This window comes from Grus americana, chromosome 1 (genome assembly GCF_028858705.1).
Source record: "Grus americana isolate bGruAme1 chromosome 1, bGruAme1.mat, whole genome shotgun sequence".
Lineage (NCBI taxonomy): Eukaryota > Metazoa > Chordata > Aves > Gruiformes > Gruidae > Grus > Grus americana.
Window position 1 is genome coordinate 54,182,547 of NC_072852.1, and position 25,175 is coordinate 54,207,721.

At 39.6% G+C, this 25,175-nt stretch overlaps 1 protein-coding gene across 5 annotated transcripts in view; it reads left to right on the forward strand.

The window, feature by feature from the left end:
• ANO4 (anoctamin 4) overlaps positions 1-25,175 on the forward strand; it is a 197,538-nt gene that overhangs the window by 153,093 nt on the left and 19,270 nt on the right. For all 5 annotated transcript variants that reach the window (XM_054847835.1, XM_054847846.1, XM_054847809.1 and 2 more), the window contains 6 exons: positions 6,928-7,010; positions 12,886-13,026; positions 15,074-15,238; positions 18,818-18,854; positions 21,419-21,530; positions 22,605-22,662. In XM_054847835.1, the coding sequence (XP_054703810.1) occupies positions 6,928-7,010; positions 12,886-13,026; positions 15,074-15,238; positions 18,818-18,854; positions 21,419-21,530; positions 22,605-22,662 (596 nt within the window). The remainder of the gene's footprint in view (positions 1-6,927; positions 7,011-12,885; positions 13,027-15,073; positions 15,239-18,817; positions 18,855-21,418; positions 21,531-22,604; positions 22,663-25,175) is intronic.

Genomic DNA, 25,175 nt, shown 5'->3' on the forward strand with positions numbered 1-25,175 from the left:
CACTGAGGCCTTTTCTCTGTTACTATTCAGGGCTTCCCTTAGCTTAGGGCAGCTCAGTTTAGTGTCTGTACTAAAATGAACTAATGTATTATTTTCCCCACCTTTCAGAAAGGCAGTAAAGCTTAAATACATGTAAGCTGGCTATAATTAAAGCAAAACTCTGATGAAATAAATGGAAGATTTTGTTGAATGACACATTGATCCGAGAATGGTCTAACTGTTGCCATGGAGGCTGAATTTTGCCCATAGGACAGTTCTATTTCTGGTTCAACTATTTTTCCTACTGTGGTCTTGTAGGCAGAATTGAAGGCAAGAGGAAACAATAATTTCTGGCAGCACGAAAAGTCTTTCAAACGTGCCCTGAGCACGCCCAGGCTCTTAGCTGCTACCACACCATTCTGAGAGAAGGTTAACACCTTTAGAGAATGGCTCAATGAGGTGCCTCAGAAATGGCATCCATCTCACAGCTCCGGGTGCTTGAGCTATCCTGATTTAGCCATTGTTCTCCTGTTCTTACTCACACATCTCCAACTGCTTTGGAAAGGTGTCCAAGTAATTCCTATAATCTCCATTTTAAACTGCAAATCTCTTTACTGAGCCACAAGAGATATCCAGGAGGTGACATCAGAGCCATTAGGACAACATAGATTAGCCTACCAGTCTATCTCAGTTCCTTCCTCCAAAGCTATATTTTTATCTTTGTTAACTAATTAAATTAGGTCATATACCAATCAAGCCTATTCATGCCATTTCATGTAATATTGACAGGATTAAAATATTGCAAATTACGTTAAGGAAAAAATCCACAGATCATACAGATTTTATATTTCTCTATGGTATTTCAGCTATGTTTTAGAGCTACACTAGAGCTAAGAATCACCACAAATTTTCTAAGCCTTAAAGAATTTTTTAGATTTTTTTTACTCAGTTTTCCAACCTCTTTATGTGCTTGCTGAAGTTGAGAATTTCCAAGACAGTTTAGAGGCAGGGACTTACATCTTAGCTAAGAAAATTGATGGGTTAACATTGTTGAACATGTATGTCACTTGTTCCTTACTGCTGGTGATCATGTCTTTGGAGTGCAGCTTTTTGTTCCTCCTTAACAGTAACACTGCTTTGAGGAAATAGCTGTGCTTATAGCATTGCACCTGTGTCTTAGCGCTGCCCAGAACCAGGGCTGTAGGAAAAGCAGCTCAAGGTAAGGGGAGTCCCTCACTCAGGTAACCATGCCTGGTCCTGCCTTGTGGTCACTGCCTGGGAGAAGGCTGAGCAGGCTGAGCGTGCCTGCCTACAAAACGTTGTAGGTCCTCTCTCTTTCCTGCCCCTAGTTGACAGGAGCTGCACTTCACTATGGTTAGCCTCCCCTTCCTCCCCCTTCTTCAGCATCACTGGAAGACTCCCAGACCCAATTGCCTCTGGGGGTATCTCCCCACCAGTCTGCCAGGACTGGGAAATGCCCATCCATGCATCTCCAGCACCTAAGCCCACAGAGAGATAAGAAATAATAAATGCTGCCCTCTGGATGATTTGTCTATTGGAGAAGAGACTATAGGACATCAGCTGTGGTGAGAGCTTTCCCCACCACTTCTGTTGTCCTACACTGTGCTCGTGAGCTTGCCACCAAAGAGGGATGTAGGGGCAGCAACAGGAAGGAGGTTGTGAGTGTGGGGTAATGGTTTGAGGAATGGGGCGATCTTATGGCTCCACCCAAAATGTAGTTTCTTAAATATGACTTTGCTGAGACAACAGTGAGATTGTGGAGATATTTTCCATACAGTTAGGGCTAAAGCAGCATTAGAACAAGGAAAGCCACACTTCCCGGGGATTTTCTGGTACTGTATTTATGAGTTGGCTTACCGCATGTCTTAAATGGATTTTCAGTCTGCAGTAAGCCTATCGGCAGCTGCAGGCATTACCATCATCTCAGTAAATTGTAAGGAAAGAGAAGAAACAATGATAGCAGTTTGATTGTGGAAATGTTTTTTCTGTCAGCATGAAACAACTGGCAAGTGCATGACAAATTGGCTGTGAAAAGTTCAGCCTTCTAGATGATCCAGTTTGACAGACACTAGCACATAAAATAATGATGGCAGTGCTTTTAAAAAAGAGAATGAAAGCAAAAAAAAGGCAGCTAGAATTGTGTTACCTCTTTAGCCTGAGCTTAGCCACTGTCTTATTATCTAAAGTACCTTCTTTATTGTCTTTATATCCATTAGTGAACTCCCATCTTGAGGAAAAAGCCTCAGCTGTTTGCTTGGGGTTTCCGAAACCAGGAGTGGTCAGGTTGGGCTTTCCAGGAAGAGGTGATCTGTGTGGTGTTTTCCTCCTTTTACTCTAAAGACATCTTTAATTGATGGACAAAGTGAGTTGCTCACTTTTTAAATAGAAATAAAATGCATCTCCAAATGATGAGCAAACTGCTGGGGCCAGGCTAGTGAGAGGAATTGTCATGATTAATATCAGTATGGGCTGCTTGATTTGTGGAGCAGCAATGAGCCTGGCTGTAGGACTCTGAAGAACAAGGACCCATCTTTTATAATGCTTCATTGTGGGATAAGTGGGTCCCATCAAAGTAAGGTTTGAATTGTCAAGCACACCAGGAGATATTGTAATAGAAACACACTTTTCTTCAAAAAATATATTGACCCATCACCTCAATTATTGTATTTCTGCCTGCTTTAAGCAAAGTTCTGTGTAAGAAGTAAAAGTAATTGATATAATAGGAAAAAAATATGATACTTACTAAGGTATACCCAAAAGACATAAAACTTAAGACAACTTTCATTTTAAACTGATGTAACAAAGGACAAAAGATAGTCTCCCTTCAGTACACTAAAGGAATTCACTGTTAGTTTGTATAAGCTTTTCTGTATTGGAGCTTCTGCTGAAAAGAAAAACCTTTTCAAAAGGATTGAAGCTATAAATCTGTGTGGTTTATAGGAAACAGTAAGTCCCTATAAACACTGATACTGTTTTTTATTGGTGAACAGATTGTCATTGATGCTCACTGAGATGTTGTCATCTCAGAAGCTGGAAAAAAATTTTCCTTTTGAGAATCTCTAGTCTTGATAATATTTTCCAGATGTTCAAAGCTTTCACAAAGAGGGAAACAATAGCATTTTTTGTGTGTGTTTCTGTGCTAGAGGGAAACACCTACACTTTGCCCTTTATGTATGCCTTGAGATATGTCGAGCTTGATGAAAAGGTAGGTCCCATTTCTAGGAAAAACTCCTCTCTTTACTGTCTGAATTGGATTCTTACTAAAGAGAGAAAATGAGAGAAAGTCGTTCATTCTAAATAAATGGTGACATTCAAAGTGCAGAAAAAAATCATTCTCGGAAAAAAAATCTAGGTAAATTTGACGATCGACTCACAGCATGTTGCTGTAAAATTAGATGGAATTGTAGCTTTTGCTTTTCCAATTGAAGTACTGGGCAAACTAGTGCAAAGATGTCTAGATGTTTCCTGAATCTCAGTAGCAAAGTTCTGTACCTGTCCAACAGGAGAATCCAGCTGTTTATCATTTCTAATGCTTTGCTAGAGACAAGGTGAGCTGAGGGTGGTTTCTCTGTCTCTGCATATTTTTGGGGGACTAAGGGACACAAGAAAAGTCCTTTTTGCAATTTCTTCTTGTCTCCCTAGAAGCATGTTTCCTTTGATAAAGGAAGTAGCTTTAGAATACTTGCTGAAAGGCAAAGTTGGGAGGGGAAAAAAGGCCTCGCATGAAGACTTTAACATTTTTTTTCAAGCAATAAGAAATGCCATCATAAAACATTTTTTCTAAATATTTCAGTTAGTCTAATAAAAGATATTACTTTCCTACAAACCTTGCCTCTAGCATAAAACATTCACATTGATCTTCTCTCTGAGGAGACAGAATTTAAGGAGATTCTTAAGCAATATTCCTGGTATATAGAATATATTCCAGAAGTCAGGATGGATATATTAAATGGTGTTCTGAAATACAATAGGGAGAGGATTTCTGAGAGAAGGTCAGGATTAAGCTATTTGCTGTGAGAGGGCCATTTGCATTACTAGGTAAGTTCACAACTTGTTTCAAAAGCATCTGAGGAGATGATGTTGACAGCTGTTTGTACAAGTGGATGTTGAGGACTGAGCTGCAAGGTTGAGCTCTGAAGCAGGGCAAGCATAGTATAAAAAAAGCTAGCAAAAGACCAGGGAGTTAATGTGTCATAGTTTAACCCCAGCCAGCAGCGAAGCACCACGCAGCCACTCACTCACTTCCCCCTGGCGGGATGGGGGGTAGAATCGGAAAAGTGAGAAAACTCGTGGGTTGAGATAAAGACAGTTTAATAGGTAAAGCAAAAGCCGCGCACACAAGCAAAGCAAAGCAAGGAATTCATTCACCACTCCCCATGGGCAGGCAGGTGTTCAGCCATCTCCAGGAAAGCAGGGCTCCATCATGTGTAACTGTTACTTGGGAAGACAAACTCCATCACTTCGAACGTTCCCCCTCTTCCTTCTCCTTCCCACAGCTTTATATGCTGAGCATGACATCATATGGTAAAGAATATCCCTTTGGTCAGTTGGGGTCAGCTGTCCCAGCTGTGTCCCCTCCCAACGTTTTGTGCACCCCCAGCCTACTCACTGGTGGGGTGGGGTGAGAAACAGAAGAGGCCTCGACTCTGTGTAAGCACTGCTCAGCAGTAAGGAAAACATCCCTGTGTTATTAACACTGTTTCCAGCACAGATCCAAAACACAGCCCCATTCTAGCTACTGTGAAGAAAATTAACTCTATCCCATCCAAAACCAGCACGTAAGGCCAATGAGAAATTCAAAATTCCAAGCAGGTTTTTTTGAGAATTCTCAGCATCTGGTTTAAACACGCCAATTGGAAAATGGGAGAACTAGAAGTACAACTGTGTCCTGTTGAGCTGTCAAAGTCAGAAAAGAATGCTGAAGTGTGATACAGGTTATTAGTGATTACTTGACTAGAAAAGAAGCAGAGAAATTTCAAATGCAGTACTTTTTGGAAGACCTCAGTAGTACAGTGAATCAATCAAAGATGGTTATTTATAGCACATTTAAAAATATCTAGCAAGGGAAAAGTGCATACTGACCTGGATAGAGGGAGAAAAGTGTAGCACTCTAAAAGCTAAAACAGCACCATGCAGAACATCCTATTTGCTACTTAATGATTTGAAAATAGCTTTCTAAAGAAGCTTCGGGAACTGCACATACTTATTCTGACAGGTGCTAAATATACTAAATATAATATGTATAGATTCCTCACTGCAGGTGTGTGAAAAACAAGACAAGAAGTACAGTTCAGCACAGACATATCTGAGAGGTTCATGCCTGTGGACTCATACGCCCACTCGAGCCGTGCTTGCAGCTGCTTTTTGGAATGGAAACAGAGTGGTAGTTATCAATCATCAGACTTGTTTCTCCCAGGTCTCCAAAAAGTGCAGGGCTACTTGTTTAGCTTGTAGAAAATAATTCAATATGAGCTGGTAGGAGAAAAGCAGCTCCACCAGAAGACAAGTCAAGGAAGGAACAATGTGGTGGTTCAGCAGCAGCGGAGCCTCATTAGCACTTACTAGTTTTGCTGATCTCAACCAATCATACTGCAATTATTACAAAAACTCATAGAAACGTTAGTCTCAGGAGATTGAATTGACTTTATTAGATTAGATCAAAGCAGCTGGTTACCTGGTGTAACATAACTCCAGCTTTCAGAAAAAGGATGACATGATATATGAAAATGCCTTCAAACCAAATAGCTGCCTCCTTAAACATGCTTTTGATATCTTACCTTATCTGCTTGCAGTGATCATTTTCTAAGCATGTCTTAGCTGCATTGACTAATACATTAAAATATAATAATTCTTACTGGCTAAAAATGCGCTTTCACCAAACTGATGCCAGTGCTTAGTATCGTTATCACGTCATTATCAATATGCTGCAGTAGGGCAGATAGTCCATTAAGGAGATGCTTTTAAGACTGACCGTGGAACATATTGCCAGGCTATTGTGACGCTGTTACAGCTGATACTGTGCTAGCTCATGAACAAAGGGGTTTGTGTTCTCTGTGGTTATCAGCCTGATGCTTTTCAGTGAGCAATAAAGGGAAGAGCCAAACCTCACAGTGGGAGAGGAAGCCTTTCTATCGATTCGTGTTAGCTTTAGGCAGCTTCTACATTCTTTTAACAAAACAAATTAAAAAACCAAAACTGTAACCATAAACAGGCTCAGTATTAATCTCCAGAATGCGAACATATTATTTTAGGACTGCTTCCTTGATTGTTCTTTCCATCACAAAGTGGAAACAGTCATGTACAGGCATATTACACTATCTTGAACTCTGTCAATAAGGGCTGTACAGCACAGAATGTTTAATTGTCAGATGTTAACGCCACACCACATATACATGTATACACACTCATGTAGTGTAAAAAAAATGGTCTGGATTAGAAAGGTGTAAGACAAAAGTTCCCATTTCCTCAGAAGTACTCTACAAATTTGCATATGCGCTGGAATGTGCTTCCTGTGGTTTCTGTGTATTGTAAATGGTCTGCAATGAAGGAAAGTTACTGCTTTATCTGCAATAGCCCCAAGACACCTTTAGCTTCATCAGAAATCTGCTATATCTAGTAACGATGACTCACAGGAACAATTTTATTCTTTGAGAATCCTCCCTTGGTTGGTTAGAAATTAAACATTATCATTTAGCACTGAATGAAATCTCTAAAGCCTCAATCATACTTGAAGCAAGCAAAGTAATCCTTAGAAAGCAATGCTTTTTGAAAGCAGTTTTGATCATCAGCATGATTTGCTGTTCAAAGGAACCCATTTATGCAAAGAAATGAAAATAATGTAAGAGCTTCATTCAACAGTTCTGTGATAGTAGTTAACATTTTCTTGACTTAAAAACAATTTTGTATTTTTCTTTCTATTTGCTCCAGCAACTGTTTTTCTGGAGTTTTGGAAAAGAAGGCGAGCAGTAATTGCTTATGACTGGGACTTGATAGACTGGGAAGAAGAAGAGGTTTGTATAAAAAAATGTACTCCTTAATCTTTAATACAAAAAAAAATTGGTTAAAAATGTAACATGTTTTTCTTTTGGATTTATTTTCAATTCATTCTTCAAATCTTCATGAACGAGGAAATAAGCAGTTTTCTCCTCAGATGTTTCATCTGGAACGTGAAGAAACTTTCCCCAGGCCAAACTGTCCTCTCTTTTTACACTTTTGTAAATCTAAATTAATTTCAACATATCACTGGCTCTCATTATGGGAGATTTCAGGGAAAAAAATGCACTGTGGGGGAAGCTAACAAATTTTTCTTTTGAATCCAAGGAAATTCTTGACAGCCCAGGGTACCATGAATTTTGGAAAATGAGCTTTTATCTGTTCTTTTAGATAGCCACAAAGAATATTGATGGAGAGAAACCCTTGTGAGACTTGCACAAGCTTCTGAACGTTCAGGTGCTGGTTAGCTAAGTATACAGTCCTGCGGAGAGACTGAGGGGGATGAGTCAACTCAAAGGACTTAATTCATTCTCTGTTGGTAGAGGAAATCCCCCAGGGAGGAAACTAAACAGTGAAAAATATCCTTAACCTTTTCTGTGGTGGTTACCGGAAAGAAACAGCTTTTGAGACTGAGAGCTGAGTCTGAGGGGAACTAGAAGGTTTTATTACGCAGGAGAAAAGCAAGATTCAGGGGGTGTGGCAGAAAAAGTGCTCCTCGAGTGGGATTTGGACATACAGGTGTGCGCAGAGTCTGCTCTTCTTTCTCTCCAGAGACTGCCCTGAGGCTGCTGTAATGGTCTCAATGCAGTTGAACTTCTATATTGCTGCCTCTGTGGAAGAATTTCTGTTTCATTAATCTTGTCAGCAGAGAAGCAGACTTCTGAGTTACAGGATTTTTGTCTCTAAGAGGCAACGTAGTTCAATGGGGCCCTGAAATGGTACAATTGCTCATTTGCTGGTAGGATTTTCTTTTAAATGCTTAATGACTAAGAAAATAGTCCAAGAAGATAAAATGAAATAACTTACAGAACTGGAAATTGGTTTCTTCATAGCAACAGGAACATCATTATTTGTGCATATATGCTGTCAATTCTTGGTGATACTTCAGAACTATTGTCATATATTTAGAAAATACTCTAATACTGATTTAAGTCTCCTGAGATTAACAGCCTGCTCTTGCCAATGCTGACAAGTCACAGAGAAACACACGGATATAGTCCTGCTTGAGGTTCAGGTATTGGTGGGGATTGACCTGCAGTGACCATGTCCTTTCATGGCTAGTTGAAAAAAAGCCACTGCTGCTACTGATAGCTAAGGCAAGAGATGGATGTACTAAACTGCAATTTCCAAGTCAAGACTGTAGCTCAGTGTCCCCAGAATAAGGGGCCTTTAAACTAACAAAATACACAAGCAAGTACAGTATGAGGCCCTTTTTATGGTTTTGCCAGGAAGCTTGGTCTTGCAAATATTTATAGTTTGGGATGTTATATATCTTCTGCACCTTTCACCATTTAACCTACCTGGATTTGGGATTATGCTGAACTGTAAAGCCATCCACCTGAATCTTCCATGATCCGTTCATTTACAAATATTGAATTTCCTGGTAAGGTTGTGCTTAAGTGATGTTTTTTGGGTTTTTTTTTTTTCCTTCTCTTTCCATATAATAATACAAAGTGATTTCTGGCTGCTGTGGTAATGCTTGGAGGAGTCTTCTTCTCACATGTAAGCACGACAGCTCCAAGCACATTCAGGACCACTGACCATTCTGTTTCCCTCTCCTCTTTATGCACATGCCCAAACTCTGCTTACAACCTTGCTGTTCCTACTGAAAATGCATGTCCTCTTGCAGAGCCTGGAAGAAAGCATTCCCATGGAAAATTTGCTCTCTGCTTTCTAAGCTTTTTTGGAAGAGCATTACCATGCCTATGCAACTAAGCTTTTAGCTGGAATAAACACTGAGAAGACAGAAGAGAGTAAAGTTGCTAGATTTTTCCTCTTCCAGTGAGAAAGTCTGAAAGAGTTTCTGGTAGTTGAAACTATCCTCATAGAAATATGATGTGTCTATTTTATGATGTCTGTCAAATAACATTATTTTTTTATAAGAGATGCTTATGTTGCACTGGCAGTTTATTTCAGTTTGGCCTGCAGGATGGCATATGCATGTTGGTAATTTTCGGAGGATACCAGCTCCCTGCTGATGGTCTTTTACTCTCACATCAGGCTTTTTCCAGTGAGCTCTGTCAACAAGACCTCAGTCAGGTGCCCTGGGGCAGTGGTGAGTGTACCGGCTCCAGAGCTGTTCATTGCACCTTCTTACAGTTCTAGAGGGAGTTTTATAAGTCTCTACAGCAGGACGTAGAAGTCTTTTCAGAAGCAGTGTGCCAGATGGTACCTTTGTCTCTCAAACCAGAGGTTAAAGATGCCAATAGGAACTCAACTGGCTGCTTCTCAACGATTTATGTGATCAGTCATCAGAGCATCAGTATCTCACTGGCATTTGAGGCATCAGTTCCTCCTTTGTTCAGCATTCAGTGGGATCCCAAAAGTGAGAGCTGATTGCCTCCCAGAGGTGTCTTCTCTGAAGATGCTACAGCTGCCGGTGCCCATATCTACTGCACAACTCAAATATGTCCTTGCTTTAAGGTCAGCTCTACAGACCACTGCCTCCTCTTCTTGAGTGTTGAATGAGACAGTCACAGTTTGGAAGCAGGTGTCCCAGGTGAAAAAGTGTTGAGATCATTTCCCTGTTCTGTGGTTTGAAGTCTGCCTCTTCACTTTGCCATTGCCTTCAGCTGCAAGCAGGATGACCTGCAAACCGCAGGCTTTGCAAGGAGACTTGCTTCTGGGGATGTTATCATTGTCCCAGGGATCAAGATTCAGATTTTTGATCTTTTACAAATCCCTTTTCTACATCTGGGCTGTAGAGGACAATATATCCTTGGACTAGGAAGGACAGGACTCCTGAAAGAATTCACCTGTTGAAGGACTTGGAAACCTCCTGAAAGGAACGAATATCTTTCACAAAGCAACTTAGAGTAGCTCTTCTAGTGCAGAAAGATCTGGCCTAAGACAGTGCACATTAATCCAATCATTAATTTGATACTCCAGAAAACAGTATGGTTTCTCCTGTGAGTAAAGAATTGGAATGATCCATGTTTGAGAAGCAGGAAGGAAGGAGAACAGTCTGGTTTATGTAGATGGAAAAAGACACATCCTGTGGAGCTTGATCATGAAGTTACACGTCAGTGAGAATTTTGTCTCCGTAAGGTGAATATTTTACTCCTAAAAGCGCTGCTTTCTAACAAAATTGCTTTAATTAAATGTCCTCTCTACGTTCCATTCACTTATCACTGGACAAAACCAGCTGATTTCTTTTATTGGCTATTTCAAGGAAATCAGTTAAAGAGTTCTAATTACCATTTCAAGTAAGCTTTTGTTAATGAAGATTGTTATTTTTATTAACATTATCTGCCATGTCTAGCTTTTTCTTGCTTTAATTTTCATTGTCAAATTGAAAAATAAGGTTTTGATACAGAGGGAAATTTATTAATTCCTACCAATGATAGATTGAAAAAACCCAAATTTATATGGCTTCCTATCACTTTGTCATCACTTTTCTGTTCTAAATGAAGAGACAAAGAAATGAAACAATGAAAACAATGGGAAGGAGGATTAAATTTGTTCAGATATGCAACTTTGTGAATTCCTCACCACTTTAGATTTTCACCCAAGGAAGGCATGCAGCAGCCTCTGCAGTGTCCAGGTCCCCCAGCCTGGGGATATGGGCTGAATGTGTTCTGGCTCTTTTGACCCTGCGTATCTGGATTTCCTTTTCTTGTGAATGAGGTGCAATGTGGGAGATGTAAAGAGTAACTGGGTCTTGGCTGGGTGTGCAACAAAAACCAACTGTGCAGAGTTCCTGGCACTTCCAGCTGAAATGTGACTTCTGTTGCTATTTACAATGTTCTTTTTTTTCTTTTTCTTCAGTGTCATATTCTTTATATCATTAACCTTAGCCAAATACAGTACCATTCACTTCCTGCCCCAAGCTGTGCTCAGCATTGCTGAGTGTCATTAAATAGGTATGAAGGTTCCTGCCAGAGTTTCAGGTTTGGAGATGAATCTGTAAAAATAGCATTTGCATTGTCTGAATTGACTAGGTATCATAGGAAATACTTAGATTCACGGATGGGTGGATACGATAAGGACTTCCTTATAGTGCAGATTGTAAAAGATAATCTAACCTTGGCTTAGAGAGAGCTGCGAAGAAGAAAGGGTTTCTTGTATACGACCCAGTAAGTCAGCTGGCAAAGCCCTTGTACAATCTACAGGGTGCAATTCTTACGGACCCTGCTTCAATGCTATCACACTCTGTCCTTTTGCATGTCCCTGGGCACACAGGAATACTACTTGCATTGTTTCTCTTGCTAGATTATGATCTGCTCAGCAGCCTTTAGCCCTGATATGGCAGGGACAGCTTGAGCAAGGTAGAATAAGAGCCCTGCCTCCACAGAAACATGCTTAGCCTTTGTGTATAGCTAATGTAGGGCTGGTTCCCTCAAGCACGTAATTAGTTACGCAGGCATTGCAGCTGAGCATACATGCCTCTTAACCTTTTTTAATACCATATTACCAGGTTACTGCTTGAATTTGGAAATTAACTGTATTGTAAGTGCTTTCAAAATTTGAGAGAATGAGACATGACTGGTTGGTTTTTTTTTTTCCCCCAGGGGAATTTTATAAAAAGTATGTAGGATTTTAGGATATCTTATTTGTATTCACATTCTAAAGACTTGCATGAGCAGTTAACTCACCTATTTCAATGCAGTCATTTGAGGTCTGGGCATTTACAACTTTCAGTCAGTCGAAGTTCAATTAAATGCAGTTGAAGGGTTGGAAGTGACTGAAATTGGTAAGCTGGGTTCTTGGCTGTTACAAAGAAATGCGCAGCAGAGGCTTGGTGGAAAAGCTGCAAAGACAGTCCCTTGGAGCCAGCTGTACCGTGGGCCAGTTTTCCAGTATACATCAGAGCATTGTAAAACGTGATCTAATGTACATGGACTGCCAGCAGCTGTGAGACTCCTTCTCAGCCTGGTGCTTTCTCATCTGTGACAGCATCCCTGTTGTCAGAGGTGGCACAGGACGCGTGGCTGTTGGTGAACCTCCTGGATGGCAGGGCAGTGGGGTAGCCTTACTGCAGCTGAAAACTGTGAGGTCTTACCTGAACTAAGGGTGGACCCTGTCTTCTGACAAGGCTGTAAACACACGTAACCAAGTCTCTCCCCAACAAATCCCCAGGTTTCATTTCAGAAGAGAGTTTTTATGGCAAAGCAGGACTTGACATTGCTGCTGCTGAAAGCTGTTCCTGCTGATAATATTGTCCAAGTTAGGACAATAGGAAGGAATTGAGCAATATTAAATGGCATGGCTCCTTTTTCAAATGCTGAGAAACTTTTGCTGATACTGGGAAGGTAACCAATTACCCAGCAAATAGCAATTGGGTTTGGAAAAAGGAGTTTGGGGTTTTTTCTTTCTTTTTGCTTTGTTGGAGAATTCCAGTATCATTAGGATAATACCAGGCTGGAAAACCCCGTGGTATCAACCTTAAAATTATTTGACTTACAGCCATATTGTTTGAAAGAGCATTGTTTAGATGAGTAGCTAATTGGGGAGTTTACTAAATACTTCCAATATGGTTTTATGCGTACAGTGATTTATTCTAGTTCTCATGAAGGAGACCTGATTTCCCAGCTCAGCTTTTATAGTAGCTGTGCCAGCTGCCGAATTCAAAGATGTAATTCCCCAAAACAGTGATCTGATAAATGATCTGATGTTTCCAACAGAATCTTTCCTAGCTGTGCTGTATGTGAACGTTGTCTGTCTGTTCTTTAGGAGGAAATACGTCCGCAGTTTGAAGCCAAGTACTCCAAGAAAGAACGAATGAACCCCATATCCGGGAAGCCAGAGCCTTATCAAGCATTTGCAGATAAATGCAGCAGACTCATTGTTTCTGCATCTGGAATATTTTTTATGGTTTGAGAACTTTTATTTATTTACCAGTTGAAAGAATACAAAATAGCATTATCTCTGCTGAGAGAGTATGGAGATATTGGATATGACTGCTTGAAAGTGAAATAAGCTCTAGCATCTTTACTGCAGGCTAAAAATCTGTACACAGCAAATTGCCTGAGTTTCTGTAAAGTCCTACACTAGTTTACTCTTCAGTGAGTCTCACAGACAATTAAGTCCTTCCTTCAAGGCTATACATATAACACTGTATGTGAGCTAGCCCAGCAACTTTGTGTTTGAATGAGAAGGGAGGGAACAAGGCAGAGGGCTTATAAGAAACTGATGGCTTCAAAATTGTCCAAAGCGATCTTGGACAAGAAAGGCAAGAACATTATTGAGATGGACCGTGCTCTGGTATGTCAGGTGGATGGACAGAGACACACAGAGAAACACTGGGCACGAGGAGGCAACATACTGTCTGACTCAGCCCTTGAAGACACTTACGTGTCATGACTGCAGCCTCTGCTCAGAATTGATTCGATATCTGCAACATTTTGCATATTTTCCCTACTTTTTTTCTTGAAAGGGGACAGTTTTCACTCCCTACCCTTTGCAAATGCAGTCATTAATCTTCTTAGCCTAGTGATAGATCTTGCTCAAAGTGACAGAGAGAGTAGTCTTGCTCTGAATTGCATGCACCACAAATTGTCCCCATAACAGTCCTTGAAACATGACAAGGATTATTTTCACTGACAATATTTTTTATTGCCGGCATAGTGTGGGCTTCCAATGAGTTAGAAAAACTCTGACTTTTCACCCATTTAGGTAAAAATATTCCTTAAAAATTATAGCTTTAAGCACAGGAGATACATGCTTACCAAAACTTCAAGTTGGAGCAGTTCTCAAAATTTCACAGCATTGACTCTCACAGTGTAGTTACTCATACAGCTTCAGCCAGGTTAGTTCCCTGTTAACAAAGGAAAGTCATCCTTCTTCCCCTCAACACTATACAGGGAACCCAGAGACAATCCTTCACAGTCACGGGCACTTTTCTTTTTCTTCTGCACTGGCATTACTTCAATCAATTTTGTAACTAATAAAATATGAAACCAGCTTGATTAGCATTCAGTGTTTTCGAAATCATTTTGCCCATTCAGTTAGGTTAGATATCCTTCAATTTTGATAGGTTTAAGTTGTCTATGTATAACCTTGGAATACACCTATCTTTTGCAAATAATCATCTGTCTTCTACTGAAGAAACTCTCTCTCCTTATCTAATGAGGTAGCTAACCCACACTGTGTCAGACTCTCTATGAGATGAGTCACCCATGCTAGTTCCCAACTGTTTGTCCTTTAGGTGACTTGCTAAACTGTGACATAAATTGGTCACAATGGAAAACAGTTGTCATTTAGTGCTCAACTATTGCATATGGAACATCAAGTGATTTAGCAGCCTGGCTCAGCTGCATGGCTTTCAAATTATAACTGTCACATTTGTTGAAAGTCTCATCAGAGAAGAAATTACAAGGGCAATTGAATTTGATACCTTCCCTAGATAGAATCATTCCAAAACGGTAGCAAGAAACATCTTGCTAAGGTAGCTTGCCAGGGTTGTTGTTGAGGCAGTGGTTACAAATGGAGACTTTTTTCCTGTAGGTGTGAAGTCCATCAAAGCACAAAATCCATCCCAAATTTGACAACATCAAGCTGGGACATCAGCTTGAGACTAGCTTTTGCACATCGCAGAATATACAGTTAAGGAAAATTTCTAATTCCCAGAGCTGGCAACAATGTTTCCCACATTAATGCTAAGGAAGAGGTACATTTTCAAGAAAATGTTTAAAACTAAAAATTATTTTAATATGATGTCAAAGATATTTTGCAATATGGAAAATAAAAAGGACTTCACAATAAGGAGAATGTTCATGTTGAGACCTTTCTCTGGAATAAAAATGGATGTATTTTTTCAAGTCTTGCATTGTTCTAGTTTTCAGAGTTTCAGGGAGAAGTTAACTCCTGTTCTGTTGAAAGTTTTCAGGTTCTTCTCTCTGATTTTTTTTTCTTCCTTTAGATCTGTGTGGTGATTGCTGCTGTTTTTGGCATTGTTATTTACCGTGTTGTGACTGTCAGCACTTTTGCTGCCTTTAAGTGGGCTTTAATCAGGAATAACTCTCAGGTTGCGACTACAGGGACTGCAGTATGCATCAACTTTTGCATCATCATGCTACTGAATGTGGTGAGTAAAACTAACCTATTCAAAGTCATATCCAAGCCATCAGATCAGTAGATATCTCAGTTAGTCTGCAGATCACCAAATGTTTTCAGTTTTTTCAGCAGGAATGGAGTGTCTTGCTAAGCCAGATATGGCATTATTGTTTATGGACATCATTCACTGTTTATGTAAAGTACAATTCCAAACCCAAAACATTATGTAAAATGTGTTTGAATGTTCTAAAAAATATTTTAGGGAGACATGTCCATGCTCCTGTTTTGTCCTCTATCTCTTTTTTTCCTTTCATATGTTTTCAGGTTTCGGTTCATTGCATTAATATTCTTCCTTTTCATTAGTGTTTTGATGTTATTTTTTAAATACAGTGGCCAAACTTAATTCTTATTTATACTAGTTTCAGTAATTCCCGCTTCAGCTCTCATAGTAGTTTACCAGTGAGGGTATGCATATACAGAGACAATGTCCATATGCAGGAGAACTCCCCTGGGCTGAAAGCTTCAAGAGCCTTGAGCAGACATGACTTGTTACATGAGCTACCTGTGTCCTTTGCCAGGGTACACCAGAGACCTGCTCTGGGTGCATTGTAGGGGGCTAGCTGAGGTCAGGTTATTGTTGTGAACTGGTTTGGAACCAGACCTGGGACAAAAAACAAAAATGGAATTTCTATGTGGTAACTGTAAGACAGTATAGCATAGATTAGATGGGGAATGAGTTTCATCCTTCCATCGAGATGCAGGTACCCCTCTATATTGCTGCGATAGCAATGTGTCTTCTATTAGTTGCTCTTGGCAAGAGGTGTTTGGCCTTTTACTATCAGGTTTGTTGTCAACTGACATTATAAGAATGCATTTTAAGGGGGAGGAGGCATCAGCCTACAAACCATCCAGGTACTGGAGCCAGGGCAGAGTATCTCTACCCACCTAGTAGCAAGTGTGTTCTGCAAAAAGCACGTTAGGCTTTGCTCCAGGAGATATGCTGACTTACTTCCTAGGGGAAATATGAGATGTTATTTCAGGCCTGCACATTTTCAATTGCTGGCTTGGAGACTACTTTCTTTGCTGTGCAATACCCAAGCATTTCCATCATATGAAAATTGTTTTTAACAACCCCTCATTTATATAGCAGGAAATTCCAAGAGACTTTGCTGCAGGACTTCACTTCTCCCTTTGGCATAGGGAAGACTGCATTGGTGGCTAGGACAGTCTATCATGAACTGTTGACTTTTCTATGTTTTCCCTAAGGTGGGACTATAGGCTGAGAAAGGGCAGAAAGAAGAGGTGGAAGCTGTTCTTCTCTCTGAATTTTTACTGAGGGCTCTCTTTTTTTATGTTATTTTTGATTTATTGTTTGTTGTCTGCAGCTTTTGGGGGTTTTCTTTAATCCACCTAGAGCACACAATAAGCATAGAAGAAATAAAAACAAAACTATAAATATCTATGTCAGTACAACATCCATTTCCAAGCTCTCAGTATAAGTCATTGTATATGCAGTGAAGCAGCAACAAAGAAATACTGCACAAACAAAATTATTTGGTTCTCAAAGAGTTCTACAGCTTAGAGAAATTTTTAAAATAATGGAAGATGGCTTGAAGGTGCCTTTTGAGAGACTTTGTTTTATTTCCTAAAATACATCAAAGATGGATTTCTTAAGCCTTATACTCATTACCATGCAATAAACACCATAATCTTAGATCTGGGTATAGCTTGTGGAAACAAAAGATCCCCAAAATATGAAACTGCGAGAGCTTCTCAAAAGAAGGACTTAAGAACATAATCCCTCACTTCCCATGATGGTTTAATGTAGTTTACTGAAGGACAGTAGTGGGATTTCTTTGGAAAAAAAAAAAAATCCTGAGGAGCAATTCAGATAGTTGAATCCCCTACAAACTGTGACTCAAGAAAAGTAACAGGAGAGCAAGCAAAGATAGAGTAATAAAACCAGAATGGACCAAGATGTATATAACAGTAGGGAATTCACTGCTAGGAAGCCTGGAAAACTGCCAGTGATTCTGATATGTGTTGACAACCTCTCTAAGCATCAGGGGAAAGGTCTAGACCACAAGTAACTTCTAGACTGGATGCTCTGAGAGCTAGGTACATGCGCTGACACATCCATCATGACAAAACAAAATTACTTTCAAGCATAATGTCTCCCAGATAATCCTGCAGACTGACCTGGGAACAATCATTAGCTTTACCTAGGTTAATCAACCTGTTAATTCCAGTGATACAGAAAATATGAACACAGAACAGAATATGATCCTAAATAAGGCCACTTGGGACTAGTAGTGATAAACTGCAGTAGCAGATAATTAGATCCAAACATTGTTAACAGAATCTCTAACACAGTCTTACTGTTCCAGGAGGAGTAGCAACAAAATACAGTTTTGATACCCCCTTCTGCAGAGCAATGTACATTTATAAAATAGCATACTCCCTGCTGGGATCAGGATATAAACCACTGAGACATTTAGCACTTTTATAGTTGCCCTTAAGAGATGCTTTAAACCCAGAAGAAACCACCTTTTTCATTACTCGAAACAAAACTGTTTACTCCAAAGGCAGCAAAAAGCTGTTCTAAGCAAGAAGTGGTTGTTAACATAGATGAGATAATTCAGGATGATTTCAGTCCTTAAGTAGGCAGTTTGATCTGTAAATTGTACATAACTCAATTTAAGCAAGACTTTATAAATGAAAGTTTACAAATGAAAAGAAACATTGCTGATATGCACTTTAGGAATAAGTACTTGACCCTGATATATGAGGAGCTTTGTATCCCTGTAGGCATCAGTGAGAGTTAAGGACATTTAGCATTTTATGGGAACAGACTCCAGACTCATTTAAAGCAAATGCAAATTGTTTTATTAATCTACACTAATACTGATGTTGGTGGTACTTTATAGGTTCAAAACCCCTTTGCAAATACTAATTGTAAAAATCCTCCAAGTTAGTTTTTGTAAGCTTTATGAAGTTAACAGTCTGCCTGAGAGTTTGAGAGCGCAGTATCTGCTAAGCACAGAATCTACCACTTAGGATTTAGAACAACGTCACTGACTCAGAGTAAGAAATGTGTCTGGTGGTGGGGATTACTAACAACTTTCTTTGAAGCAACCCTGTCTCCCCAGTGTCTTTCCTTTCAGCACCAAAAAAAATCCCAAACCAACCTAAAAAGCCTAAAATACCCAACATACCAGAGCATCCTCTTCCTAGGGTGACTTTGTGTGATAAATGTTCCGTAAGTAACTAAAACAAAAATCCCAGTTGTGCTATTGTTCTGCTTTGTGTTTTTGGAAAGTTTATCTGACCCTTTTTCACTGTGTATGTAAAATAGGGACAGAGACAGCGGGTTTTTTTCTACATATATTGTGGATGAAAAGAGCTGAGTATAAGCTTTAAAAATACTACTGTTCCGTGTTTGCTTATATCATTATTGTATTATTACTGTATAGTTTTATTATCATCATTATCAGAACATCACAGGGACCATCTGGATATCAAATTTAACATGTAAGAGCTCTACCTAGAAAGCAGTTCTATATTTTTGAGCTGGTCATGCATCTAAGAGGCTGTTTCTTCTCTGTTACAGCTGTATGAAAAGGTTGCTCTTTTCCTGACAAATTTAGGTAAGCAACATTAAATACAAAATTGAATGATATTGTACTGATTTTTTTCATCCCTATACTGTGATAGCATTCAAACCGTCTGTATAAATATGAAAAATCTTGATTAATTTGCAATCTATAGGAATTAACGTTTTTCTTAAGTTTATAATAAAGGAGTATATAAACTAAGCTATAGTGCCATTCAGTCGGTGGTGACAACAATCACCCACCTGCCATGGGTTCTTGTTCCAACCCCTCACCTTGTAAGAACTTAAACAAATTGTTACCTTGGGGGAAAAAGCATGAGCTTTCAGAGAGACTGAGCGCTCACAACCCCCAGGTTTTGTGAAGACCCAGAAATGGGGGAATCACTTCTGGAAGCCAAACTTACACCTTGAAACTAAGGTGCTTATTGACTATCAAACATATGCCTTTAAGAGGGGCAGTAATTTGGAGGGAAAATAAGTGATTCATCAACTCTACCAACACCTAAAATCTAATGGTGTTCTAAGTTTCAGTAATCTTTTCAGCTCACCCATAAAGGTGATCTTTATGCTAGAGTAAGGACAACGTGTTTTCTAAGGACAGCCTGTACTGTCGCTGGGGTAGCAATAGGCTAACCCTCATATACCCATGGCTCAGGCAGAGTCTCTGGAGATCTGCTGGATGACTGCAGTAGTTGGTGGCTATTGGCAAGGTCTCCTTAGTGTCAAGAAGCCTGAAGTGAGACTCTTGCTGAAGGCCTATTAAGCGAACCATATTATGGCATGTGTAGAAGTGGTTTGAGGAGATTATTTTGAGCTCCTGCATACCTGTGTACATTGCTGATGTTCGGAAAGGTATTTTTAACCAGGTGGGCAGATTTTGGTGTCTGCTCAGAGGAAACACACAGCTGCTTTTAGCTAGTGTCAGGGCTTTTCTGCATCTGGGAAGTCATAGGTGATGTGTTCAAAGCACGTCTGTGTAAGGTAGCATTTTATTCTGTTGTTTCTTATTAGACTGAGAGTCCTCATTTGTATGCTGTAAATTTAAAATATTTTTGCCATCCTGTATCCATGGAAAAGATACCTGCTAGTTACAGTTGAGGAATATGACTTTCAAGTATGTGATCTGCACAGGCTATGCCCTTTTACTCCCTGTGACACCCTGGGGACAGTGTGATATGGTCTAGAAACCTTGAAGCTTGATTACTTTCTGCCAGGTTATCATGAAGGTATGTCTGCTTCTTGTAGCCTGTATAGAAGCCACTTGTATGAAAACCCAGTGGGTCAAGCTGTTCTGACAGTATTCAGACTGTTTTGTGGTTTTTACTCCAATGGCCTAAGTAGATGATTTGGTTTGAACGATCTTTATCAGTGTAATAAGCTCAGAGTGGAATTGGCAGCAAAGCTACATTCAGGATGTCCTTCTTCAGCCTTTACATGACCTTCTTCAGAGCTCGCGTCCGTGCTCCTCCAGAGCATTGCCATTGTCTCTGATGAGCGTATGAGCAAAGCTTCAGCTGCAGCAGCACTGTTAAAGCCAAACTTGTCCTTTCTACAGACTGGCATCAAAAATCCATGATGCTTCATTTCCTTCTGCTTAGCTAAATATGTATGTACTGGCATACACACAAACTTGGGTTTCTTGACAGGTATTTCCAAATCACTAATGCAGTTGTTAACTTATGGTCTGTTTTATGGTTTTGTTGATGCATCTATTTTCCTCATGGGTGGGGCAACTCTAGTTTATCATTGTCGTTTCTGTACTTCCAGTACTTTACTGGAGGCTCCTTTGGAAGTAGTATATGAGATACTCAGAATCATCATTAGTACCTCCACTTCTTCTCTGATTACTCCTGTTCATGGCAATGGTTGATTAATAACAAGCTCCTGCCAACTGGAAAGTAGTTCCAGGACATGGTACTGGTGTGTTGGCATAGAAGTTGTTTTGTTAACTTCTGTCTTGATATGTCTTTAGATGGAGATTAAGGGCCCACCTGAATGGAAGAATATGTCTTCCCCTTTCCCGTTTGCCTTACCCCATCCATTGCAAAATATTTTTTTTCAGTCTTCTGTGATGAGTTCCCTGGGACAAGGCGAGGGAGTCATGCAGTGGCACTCCACTGATACCTGTGTAAAGTCCTTAGGTGCTAGCATGGTGGGCACATCCATGAAAGAGAATTACAAGGAGGATTTGCTCCAGTTCAGTGTGACATCTGTAACAAAAAGGCACTTACATAGCTTGTAGTGGGGTACTTTCAGGCAATGTCATTAGGGTAGGTTGCAGAAAAGGAGACAAGAGAAGAGCCTGAGCCTGTGAAACACACAGGAATCCAGGAGAGATGTTTAATATATGCATTATCTCAATCACTTTCTTACAGTCTCCTGGGAATACACATATCCAGATATCAAAAGAGATTTCTAAGTCTTTACAAGCTCACTTGCTTGTAAATTGGATACAATTTCTTCTGTCAGCTTATATTTTGAAATCAGCAGGCTAATTTACAAATACATTGCCAGCTCTGATAGGTGCGTGCAGCCTTTGTGCCAAAGGAAATTGTTAATCTGACTAAACCTCTGAAACTCTGCTCTCTTTCTTCACAGAGCAGCCTCGTACCGAATCCGAGTGGGAGAACAGCTTCACTCTGAAAATGTTTCTTTTTCAGTTTGTCAATCTGAACAGCTCTACCTTTTATATAGCATTCTTCCTTGGAAGGTAGGATTGATCTCTGCACCCTCATATGTTCAAAATGAAGTGGAGAGAAGAAATAAAATTGTCTGTAATGAAACAAAATGGGACCATATTATCACACGTCTCAAAATGCAAATTCCATTCTAACAAAGCAGGACAGATTGCAGTTTTATTTCCCTTTCCAAAGCCCAGAAACAGACATAGTTTTCATTTCCTAGCACCACACTGGCTCAATGCTAACTTTCAACAATTTCACTACTGGGAACTGATGCGTCCCACAATACTATACATGCAGGTCACTTCACTATGTCTTTATGAGTGTAATTTGTACAGGTAAGTAAATAAATTAGCACTGTGTCTTTTTTTAATAGGATAGGATAGGATAGGATAGGATAGAATAGAATAGTTCACTTGGAAGAAACCTACAACAATCATCTAGTCCAACTGCCTGAATACTTTGCTGCTCCTATTATCTGATTTGAACCGTTAAGAATGAATTATGAGCTATCAGTTGGGGTTTTTCTACAGAAAATGAAATATATGTATATATTTGAAGGTCTCTTTCTGCAAGTCCCCTAAAAGCAAAAGAAGAGCCTTTGAGTAGAGAAGGCTTGAGTAGAAGAATCCATCAGTATGGATTATTTGCATGTGGGAAGTTGTGGGAATTGTTTCAGGAGAAAACATGGGAGAATAGTAAGAAAATTATGTTTTCCTAACGGAAACTACCATTTTCAGAGATTTCCCAGAAAGGCAGATAACACAGCCCACATTATGGTGTAAGGAAATGGACTGGCAGTTGAAAGCCATTTTCCAAACTGACATGAACAGTTTTATTCAGATTTTCTCTCTTCTCTGCATATGCTGAATATCCAACAGCAGAGAATTTGGTATTGAAATAAAACTGGAAGTTAAAATATACTTAGCCCTTCATGGAAATTATTCCAGGAATCCCCCAAAACATTTTGCAGCATAACATCTTTTACAATTATATCAATCATGCTAAGATGACATTAAATTAAAACAACAGTGTGAGCTTTCTTCTACTACTGTGAACAGACTGCTTACACAACATAGTTGATGTATATTCCTGTGTTAAAGATTTACAGGACACCCTGGTGCCTACTTAAGGCTGATAAACCGGTGGAGACTGGAAGAGGTGAGTGTTCGCTAACTCCACACTGATTTATCTGCTGCCCACAGATGCAGTGAATGCAAGCGGAGGCAGATACGTAACTCTGTCTAGGTATTTTTGAGTGTGTTATTGGGTTTTTGGTTGCCATCTAACTCCACACTACTGACACTACTATCTGCTACAAAAACATCTACATATTGATATATATGCCCTTTTCAATGCTAGCAGTTTTAGTGTTTGCATCACATTTGGATAGTGGTATCAAATGGTTTAAACATTACTCACATTTTTACATTGGACATATTTCATCCTTGAAATTAATGAGTCTGATATGAATCTGACAACTTTTTACTTCTAAAAAAATCCTTTCTTCTCAGCTTTCCTAGCCTTGCTGACCAGGGAGTTAAAATAATAAAATAATAATTTAAAAATCCAGACACATAAAATATACTTGAAAATTGACCAAAACAACTGAACAAACTTCCCAAAAGAGCTACTGTTACAACGATACATGTCTATAAAACCAAATGGATGTGGAGAGCAATGAGAAGTTGGCTTTGCAAGTCACTCAAGGACCAATCCCATTTTTTTTGCAAATACATTCAGAATTCAGAAACAATTTGACAGTTATTGGAAGTGAACAGCAGCAGTTTCTGGACCAGTCATGTAGTTTCCAGTGCTGTTATTTGCACATTCAAATCCCATGGTTTCTTTCCTGCTTCACAGCTGAATAACTGAAACAACTTTGCAAATACATGACAAATGGCAAGTGGAAAATGCAGGTCTTTTACACTGCCAACATAAATTTACAAACACTTCTAGATATATAAATATTTTGGCTAACAGAGGTCATCCAAATTCTAGCAAAGAAAGGAATCATTTGAAAAAGCCATCCTAATTTTGAAGTAGTGAATTCTGTACATTCAAGGAAAGAATAGCTAATAAGTAAGCAGACAGAAATTCATTGACGTCCCTCCAAACTCTGAGAGGTGCTGAGCTGACCTAACAGCTTGCTGCTGCCAGAAGACAACAGGTCTGTTGTTCCTTTGAGCCTTCCTCCAGAAGTTTTCTCCTTCCTCTTCCTCTGAGCTGGCTCTGGCTTGTCCAACCCTGTGAGAAGCCTATTCTGTTCCCTGTATCAGCGGGAAAATCTTCCTTTTTAGGCTGAACTAGTTTTCTGATGAGTTACTGGGCTGAATCATTTCACAGAGGGCTCAGAGAACAGGGAAAGAATCTCACCTCTCTGCAGGAGCAGAGATGGGAGGAAGAAAGAACCAGGTTTGAGAGGGACGCGCAACAGCAGGATGTTACAGGTTGGGTCAGTTGCTGGTGGAAGCTACTATTTGTAATCCCTACTATTTTGCTTTTCTCAGAGTGAAAATAAAAGTCTAATAATAAAATAAATGTCTAATAAAAAAAGTCTCGACTTTATTGACCGTATCTGTGGTAGGTCTTATTAGGACCATAATTTAGAATGTAATGTCCAAATATCCCTCCAATGGCCCTCCCTTCGCCCATTGGATGAAGCCAAGTCTAAGACATTTAATAATACAATATAGTCTAGTCCAGTGTCCGTGGCCATATTCAGACCACAATTTATGTATTAGTTACGTTATGGTTGTAACATCACTGCTACTTCATTAATACTGCACCTACCTCTCTCAGTTTATATTGCCTTATGTGACTGATTCCTAAAACCAGAAGGATGATGATTTAATAATAATGCTAGAGAAGTTAATTTAAAAAAAAAAAATACCTGCCACACTGTTAATCTAAAGAGAAGCTGAATGAGGTCAACAGAAACCTCAGCAGGGACCCAAGTTCTGAGCACTGTATAATGCAGTGTGTATAAGAAATTCATATCACATCTTGTTACAGGTCATAACTAATTTTTCCCCCTAAAAGTTAAAGAGAAATAGTGCCAGTTCTATGACAGTAATCTGTTTGACTTATCCATAATACCCAGGATTTAACAATACAGTTTGGACTCCACTGTTTGGATCTGCAAAGTCAATTGTGTAAAGTGCTGTTTGAGGGCAGAAATTTTTTGCTCCTTTTCTGTTTCTTCCAATACCAGATGAAAAATTGTGGAATTACCTAAATTTGTATTACCTGAGCATCTCTCCCAAAAGCAGGACCACTTCTTCAAGGTCTGGAGCCACTGCTAAAGCAAGCAAGCACTCAGCAAGAGACACTAAGAACTGCTGTTTGACAGTTAGAGATTTTTAGTTCTTCAAGAAGAGAATAACTTTGAATGGTCCAGTCAGTCATATGCATTAAATAGGAGCGGATAAACAGTCTATCCTCTCAGCATAAACTGTTTGCCTCTGCAGCCAGGAAGAATTTTCTCTTCATTCTTTGACTTGATGCACAGTCAACCTCCCCAAAAACTATTGAAATCATTGAAGAAACTTGGTAGCCTTTGCCTCTGTCCCACGCACACTCGCACAACATATTAGAAGCACCAATATGAAAACTGCATTGGTTTCAGCTGATTCTGCCCTCTGCAGAGGATTAGATGATAGGCTTAAAAGTCT